The sequence below is a fragment of the Triticum urartu genome, chromosome 1, assembly GCF_003073215.2.
Source record: "Triticum urartu cultivar G1812 chromosome 1, Tu2.1, whole genome shotgun sequence".
NCBI classification, from domain to species: domain Eukaryota; kingdom Viridiplantae; phylum Streptophyta; class Magnoliopsida; order Poales; family Poaceae; genus Triticum; species Triticum urartu.
The window spans coordinates 331,269,500-331,278,031 of NC_053022.1; the positions used below are offsets into that span (position 1 = coordinate 331,269,500).

General features: G+C 40.0%; 1 protein-coding gene across 4 annotated transcripts; it reads left to right on the forward strand.

The window, feature by feature from the left end:
• Positions 1–104: 104 nt before the first annotated feature.
• On the forward strand, positions 105–7,384 carry LOC125510389 (endonuclease MutS2; the record flags this gene model as incomplete). 4 transcript variants are annotated; one of them, XR_007284574.1, is given in 16 exon segments in its annotated part: positions 105–155; positions 578–634; positions 711–793; positions 1,218–1,341; positions 1,429–1,488; positions 2,889–3,131; positions 3,320–3,403; positions 3,475–3,622; positions 3,897–4,024; positions 4,142–4,189; positions 4,613–4,743; positions 5,290–5,372; positions 5,835–5,938; positions 6,245–6,315; positions 6,641–6,947; positions 7,044–7,384. XR_007284574.1 is itself a non-coding variant. In XM_048675551.1 (16 exon segments), coding segments are annotated over 16 exon segments (1,905 nt in total), but the record flags the coding sequence as incomplete, so codon positions are not given.
• Between the last annotated feature and the right edge of the window lie 1,148 nt (positions 7,385–8,532).

Here is an 8,532-nt window from a genome sequence, read left to right on the forward strand (position 1 = left end):
CATTAATAAAACACTTTGAAAGGCTGTTATGATCCCTGATCATACTTACATATTCCATTTGAAATATTTCCTTTTAACTAAAAATAATTATTTATTTTTTGCAGAGCCCTGAGCTAAGACGATATCGAGATCAAGTTCAGGCCCTAGAGAGCAGGGTAGGTGCCTTTGCAGATTTGTTTTGCTTAGCAAGGGCAGCTACATGCGTGTGCAGCAAACACGTTGCTGTGAATTTTCACTCCTCCTGTACTGTTGAAGTTTCCCTTGAATTCATATAGTCACACAAGCATGACACACATGAAAGCTGGCAACCATGGCAAGCATAGCATGCAAGCATTTGCACATTGCTGAAAACACCATGCTTTAAGTTCTCGACCTGGAGGATAAACTGCAGAAGAAAGTTATGTGATCTATAAATAAAATACCAAATATATCTAGTGAATTTGCTTTCCATCATTAAACTTTGGAAAGGAAACAAAGGCTATGTTCCTCAGTTCCTCTTAAGTCTTAACCTACAAACTGCATCTGTCTGATGGTAATATTGCTGATGGATAATTGTTATATGCTGTTACCTTTTCAGTTATGCCAGCTTATGGATAAGTTGATACGGAATGCAGACAATGAAGCTTCCTTGTCGGTATTGTTTCATTCAACTCACTCATTGCCAGGGAAACTTATGTGCAGTGAATTACAAAACTGCTAATTTTCTTTAGGAAGTAAGCATTGTAAATGGAAGATGCTGCATTAAAATAACTGGGGATAAGTCTTCAAGTTTTGATGGATTACTACTCTCCAGGTGTGCTTTGCTAAAGAAGATTTTTGTTTCATCATTTGGTTTCGCTTTATATGAGATAGTTTTGTTTAAAATCTTATTTATATGCCTGCTTTGCGCTGACAAATTTCCATAATGCTGGGAGTTTTTAAACTTTGTAGTATTAGCACTAAAGTATATGCTTGGGATTTGGATCACGAACATATGAGATTACCTTTATATCATCTGGTGCATACTCATCTTTTTTGTTAGTACCGACATCCTGTAAAAGGGAGTCTGCTAGGAGAACCAAAATCTTGGCTCTCTCTTAATTTTAACCCAACTTCCGAGTTTTGACCAATGTTTTTTTAAGCATAGTTTTGACCAATATGTATAGTAATATGCGTATGTGTTGAATTTGATTTGGCTGTTTGACAGTTGGTATTGATCAAGATTCATATGTATGTAGTGGTTCAGATGCTGGAAGTATGATAGAACCAATTGTTGCTGTTCCACTAAATGATGAGCTACAGGGCGCAAGAGCACTAGTGGTTAGAGCCGAGCTTGAAGCTTTATCGAAACTGACTGACAAGGTTTGAAAGGTTGATCGATTTGGTTTTGCTATTTGGCTATTTTCTGTATTCTTATCCTTACACTTATTTTTCAATTTTAATTTGCAGATTCTTCTTGAGCTTGATAATATTCAGATTTTGATGCAGGAAACAGTTACACTCGATAAGGTGCTGTTGTTTTTCATTACCCATTTCCCATGAAAAGTAGTAGTCACTGATATTTTTATTTGACATAATCTATTAGCACTGTAGGGTTCATACTCTCAAGAGCTCTGACTAGGATTTTTTTTCTCGAACACATGTTTAAACGTGCATCATTTTGTATTAGAAGAAACACAAAGAAGTTGCAATACATCGGCCAAAACTGTGAAACACAGAAAAACATTGAAAACTAAACTGAAAAGGGAAAAATGAAAATGGCAAAATTGTACAGGGCAAGGCAAAAATGGATAGGCCAACGCCTGAGCAGCCGGCATTGCGAGGATTACTGGTGCAACACAGTCTGGGGGTCTAGAGTGCACTGGTAGCTTCCTCAGTTCCTTGGCACCGGTAATTCTCCACTGCTCAGCCTTGTCGAGGATCAGATCCACAAGGTCGCTCGAGACCGGCCTCATGTTATCAAACACACATGCGTTTCTCATATGCACAGCCACCAAACAATGAGCATGACGAGGGAGCGACCCCTTCCAACTTCTCCCTTGTTCTGCTTGTCGCATCCGCGAACCAATGATAGAAATCCTCATTTGGCACTGGGCAGATTGCCTCGGCGCCATATTCGTTAAGCACTTTGAACCATATCTTACGAGAAAGCACACCTGTGTGCAGATGGGAGACGGATTCATCATCTTGATCACAAAAAGGGCACAGTGGCAAACCTCGGCGAGCAAAATGATCAGCAGTCCAGCACTGGTTCGCTACCGCCCATCCAGGAGAAGAATTTCATCTTCATCAGTGCCCAGAACTCCCAGTATTGCTGCCACATGGGGTGGTCAACCATTTCTTCAAAGAACGCAAGGTAGGCAAGTTTTGCAGAATACTTGCCTTCAGCTGTCCAGTGCCACTTCAGCTGGACCTCGTATCTGGCGAAGCTCATGCAAGTAATATCACACACCCAGCGTGTTGCCTTGCAGACAGTTCACTATCGAGAGATACGCGTGCGCCTGCTGCCAGGACAGTGGGAGCAAGCAAAATAACCCTTTCCAACTGGTATCTCTATTTGCTCGACTCTAATCGTACACCTGCTAGCCTTGTCTGGCCATCACCTTCCTCCCTGCGGGACTGCAGTGACCTTTCACCGCAGTAACTCATTCTGACAACCTATGCAGCAACTGAACATTCAACATTAAGGGAAGCCACAAGACATCTAAACAGTTCCGATACTTACACAACACCTCCTTCAATGAGATATCTCACCATTTCCCATCGTCCCTATTCCCAAATTGTCTATCGTGTTTACAATCACATAGTGCAGCAGTTTCATAAGCATTTAGTTTTTTTTTTAATGCATGCTTAGTTGCTTGCTTACCCCAGATTGTTTTGCTTAATATGTATGCGCACTTGCTTTGCAGGTCACAGCTCGTGCAAGATACAGTATAGCATACGATGGTACACTTCCTGACCTGTATTTGCCAAACATTGAGCATGGAATTGTCAATGCGGCTAAAGATGAGCCTGCCAGTACAACTTCCTCAGCCCAACTTACTAAGAGGCCATGGAAACTGTTCATTCCAAATGCATACCATCCACTATTGCTCCAGCAGCACCAGGAAAATTTGCGTCGTACAAAAAAGGATGTTGCAAGTGCCACAGCGGTTAGTTTCCCCAGGACCACCTTATTCTACTATCATTATGCAGAAAATTTGTACTCATTGATAGTGAGAGTACATTTTTTGTTTACATCTAATATACTTTAGACTAAAACATCATCTATTCATATGTCTTGATGGGATTTTTTTATCAACCTACAGTTATCCAGTTCTCATTTTGCTTCCTGTTGTAGGAGATTCGTAGGAGGAGGATATACGGACAAGATATCACAGAGGAAGATCAACTGGCTTCAGAACTTGATTTCATGAAAATTAGGGTTAGTCCTTGTTTGGGGGTAAACAATGTGTATTAGCACTTTCATTGGATAATTTATGTTTCAGTTTGCAGGTTTCTGAGCTGGAGAGGAACCATCCGATCCCAGTAGATTTTATGATCGCGGAAGAGACTACTGTTTTGGTCATAACTGGCCCAAATACTGGGGGAAAAACAATCAGCTTGAAGACGGTTGGGCTGGCATCGTTAATGGCCAAGATAGGTAACTGGAACAATGAAGTTGAGATCCTTTCACTGTTATGATTGTGATCATAAGCTACACCCTCAAGCTTTCGTAGAGTATGCCATTACTGATTTTTCTGTATCCTTGTAAATTTGGTATGCATTGATTGCATTATCAATTACACACTTTCTGACATGACTTGTTGGCAGAAAATTGAAGATATGGAGTATTTTTCTGCTTTCAACTTACTATTGCACACTCTTAATGAGTAAGCAACCAGCATTACTTGCATAAGTTTGCCCTTCTGCTGTAGGTCTATACATTCTAGCTTCTGAACCAGTTAAAATTCCATGGTTCGATGCTGTTTATGCTGACATTGGAGATGAGCAATCTTTGACCCAATCACTCTCAACATTCTCTGGGCATCTGAAGCAGATTGGGGTATATTTTAGTTTATCATAATCAGTATTCTATTAGTTCTGAATCCTAACTTATTAGTCCCGTACTTGCAGTAAATCCTTAACTATCCGTACAGCATCTGAACCTTCGTTTTATTAGGCCATTCGCGCTCAGTCAACTTCACAATCCTTGGTCCTTTTGGATGAGGTGAGTACTTTATCATATGCCTTGATAACTATTTGATTAATTTTGATTCGTTAATGTGTATTAGCTTAGTGGCAGTATGATCGTAAAGTTGGGCTATGGATATTGTGGTTTCTAATTTGTTTTTGTGCCGATGCCGATTCTTGTCTATTCTTCTAACTGACAAAAACTGTCATGTACTCGGCAAGCCGTTTTAAAAATGAATGCATGTTTCTCAGTTCTGGAAACTATCAAACACATGTAACATCTTTTTTTGTCAAAGTATTCAGTACATGTTAGTAGTTCAGGACGCAGTACACATTACACCATTAGCCCAACTCATTATGGAAATATCATGGATGACATGGACTATCTCATTATCTATAGTTGAGTCTTTTCTCTGTAAAATACTAAAATATGATGGCAATGCCTTATTTTTCATATTAGGTTGGTGCCGGGACAAATCCACTCGAAGGAGCTGCTTTGGGGATGTCTCTCTTGGAGTCTTTTGCTGAAGCTGGTTCCTTTCTGACTCTAGCTACAACTCATCATGGAGAACTGAAAACACTGAAATACAGGTTCCAAACATTTGAAGCTGATTTTTTCCTGGCATTATGGTCTTGACTCTTAACTAATTAGTTTAGTTATTACGCCTTTGTTGTTATTCAAATGACACTGTTTGTGATACCTTGTCATCAACCATAAGTGTTATTTCACTGATATTCAACAAAAGCATGCCAACTCAACATGATTGCAAAACTGGAAGGACAATAACTGTATAAGTCTACAAGGTCTAGTACAGGTTATTGTTGATGGTTACAATGTCATTTTCAACTTAGTTTCTTGTATCTACATAGAATGCACTCCTGATTTTACTCGGGCTTTTCACATTTACGTGATAAGTTTCCTTTTGTTGAGTAATACTATTAAAAATGCTGTTCTTGAAGCAATCACTATTTCCCCCAGTTTACACCAGGTGCAAATTTACTTGCGTGATTTCATGGAATTTATGTCCAGAAGATAATTTTAGGAATGCAGCAATGTGGCTTATTGTGTGCCCTAAATTACGAGTAACTCTTATCCAATGAACATTGCATCATTATTCGTTATTTTAATGCTTTCAGCAATGATTCATTTGAGAATGCATGCGTGGAATTTGATGAAGAGAATCTAAAGCCTACGTTCAGGATACTTTGGGGAATACCAGGTTAATTGCTTTATATTACATGTTCCTTCTTCGATCATAATATGGTGGTGCTTGTTTGGGTGCTCTGATGTCACTGCCCTTAGAAGATGCTAGAAAGCCCTACATCTCATGTTTTCTACGTCAAAAATCACACAAGGTGACCATTAACCAACCCCACCTGCCAGTTGATTGTTGGCTTGTTGAATCAAATATGCTATGGCAAAAAGAAGGTCATATTCATTCATTCTTCAATTTCTAGTGGACCAAATAGTGAGGCCTTCGTCTTCTTGTAAATATGTGGCATGCTGTTCTATCCTGAGGATGTCAACCTAGCTGACTAACTCCATATTAAGGATAAAACTTGCTCTTATTTCATTCTTGTTTTTTAAGGTGTTATATAGGTATCGGAACTGATGTCTGCTAAAACTAGCTCTCATTTTATTTTTGGAATTCTTTTGTACTCATGTTTCGTTACGCATATAGGGCGTTCAAATGCAATCAATATTGCTGAAAGGCTAGGTTTGCCCTTGGATATTATAGAAAGTTCTCGGCAGTTACTTGGAACAGCTGGTGCAGAGATAAATGCGGTAAGTTCGACAGGATCATGACAATCCTTTATTTCTGAGATTAATATTGGCCTTTTTGTATTGTGAAGTGGCAATTTGGTTTTATAACATCGAGTTGCTCAGATGCTATAATATTTCGCGTGTTACTGATAGAAATGGTGTCTTCCCTGGCACTGGAAATTCTGTTATTTGCTTGAGGAATATGTGTTCTTATGTTAGAGACTCATCCGTATATTGCTTCAGTTAGAATCTGCAAGGTCGAATTCTTCTTCGGTCTGGATTAATACGATTTCCTGAACAAGTCCATCTCAAGTGTTTGTTTTGCAGTTGATTATGGACATGGAAAAATTCAAGCAAGAATACCACGAACAACTTCAGCAGGCACAACATTATCTTATGTGAGAACTTCCTCGCTGGTTTTATGTACATTTGAGTATATGCTGCAATTTTCCCCTGGAACGGATCCCTGTTTGCATGTCATATATGCATTTAAAGCTTGTACTACAATCTTTTAGTAAGGATAAGTTTAACTGATTTTGAGGTTTGGTGTAATGAATGCTCCGATAATGTTGATCTGCCTTTCTAAGTGAATTTGTAGTTCCATTACACAGAAGTTTAGGCATTTTCTGATGCATTAGTTTGCTTATTAGACTATTATAGTACTCAAACTCAGTCACAGCAGAATTGCTTATGTTATATGTCCACTTATTGCGTATCAGGCAGTCCAAGGAGCTTCATAATGACTTGGAAGTAGCACAGAAGAGCATTGTAGATCACAGTACCGCTCAGAGAAAAAGAAAGTCAAGAGTAGTTTCGGAGTATGCTGTTATGGCTCGTTCGATCATTCATAAGAAGTTCCAGCAGTACAGAGAATCTGCAGTAGCTCAAAGAGTGCTAGAAGAAGAGAAGGCTGCGGAGAAAGCCAAATCTGAGGGGGCGAAAAGCCCCGAGCCATCTAGCACTTCTGCCCTTAAAAAGACGCAGAATACAAATAGCATCACGGTCGCAGAAGCTAATGGCAAGATAATAGGTTTGAAACTCATCATTTTCATATATATTATTATTCCCTCCCAGTCCCATGTAGTTCGAGGACAAGTTAATTAGCTAAGGTTTCCTTTTGAAATAGATGAAGATGGTGGGATCCCAGAAGTTGGGGATTTAGTTTACGTTCCTAAACTCAAGAACCAAGCTACCGTAGTCAAAATAGATTCGTCCAAAAATGAAGTGCAAGTCCAAGCTGGCATGATGAAGCTCAAGCTAAAGTTGAAAGATGTCAAGGTCCAGAAGCAGAAGACATCAAGATAAAATGGTTGCTCTACCCTGCAATAGTATATAGAGATAAGTATGTAAATGTTGTTCAGTTCAATATATAGAATTTCCCATTTTGACTGTACTATAGCCATGTGAGTTTAGACCCCTAGTTTGCATGTTAAATTAGCTGCTTTCTCTTTGACATGATGTAAATGTTTTTCTTTTTTTGTTGAAAAACTTCTGATCTATTCATCTTCAATCATGGTAATAAAACGAACACCAAAAATAATAAAAATTATATCTAGATCCGTAGACCACCTGGCGACGACTACAAGCACCGAAGCGAGCCAAAGGCGCGCGCTGCCGTCATCGCCCCTCCATCTCCGGAGTCGGGCACAACGTTATAGTAGACAGTCGGAAAATCATCGTGTTAAGGCCCTATAGAACCAGCGCACCAGAACAACCGCCGATGAAGAATAACGAAGATTGGAAGGATCCAAACCAAAGACATGATGTAAATGTAATTGTTAATGAGATACTTGCCCCATTTCTTTGGTTTAGTTGGAATACCAGTGGTGAATGCAGTGTGGTCACTAAGGATGTGTTTCGTTCGGAAACAAAGTGTAAGTGTAATGAAATGTCATGGTTACGTGCACAGTTTTTATATGTACCTGGCTACCTGCACAGTTGCACTAGTTGGGTGAAGGGCATATACAGTACAGCCATCCGGATATTGGGAGAGCTGGCCTTCCAGAGCTCATGGGTCAATCACAGAATCACTTATAAAATCGGCTCACAGTACGGTTCAATCATCATAAGTGATAGTACTATAAATATAAAAAACCGTCCGGTACAATTTATCTGCGTCCAAAGATATCAAAGTTAGTCCGATGATCGTTCCAGGCAACTTCCTATCCGAGTGGGAATTTTGCATTAGGTGCAATCTCACTTTCCTTTGTTTATCTCCTCTTCTGAGGTTATGGTCTTACGATGATATCGAACTACCGGGGCCCGGATAAGCCACGGTAGGTTGCTGTTCTATCCTGTATCTAGGCATGTGCTTGGCTGTTTTCTGTCTCCACGGATAACGTGGTAAGTACTCCGTCCAGTTTCGCTGTTGTCGGCACCTGTCTTGCGTGTAGAGAGCCATATGTCGTGTGATCTCCACAGTTCGGCACGAGGGCCAAAATGTTTGTAAATGTTCAGACTTGGCCGTTAATCATCCAACACAGATAATCAAATCGAGCCAGACTGGTTCGGATGTCTGAAATTCCACCGAGCCCTAACTCAGGGGAGCTCTAGGTGTCCGCCACGTCGGATTCCGGCACCATAAACCTATCCCAAAACCCTACTCGGAGCCTGTA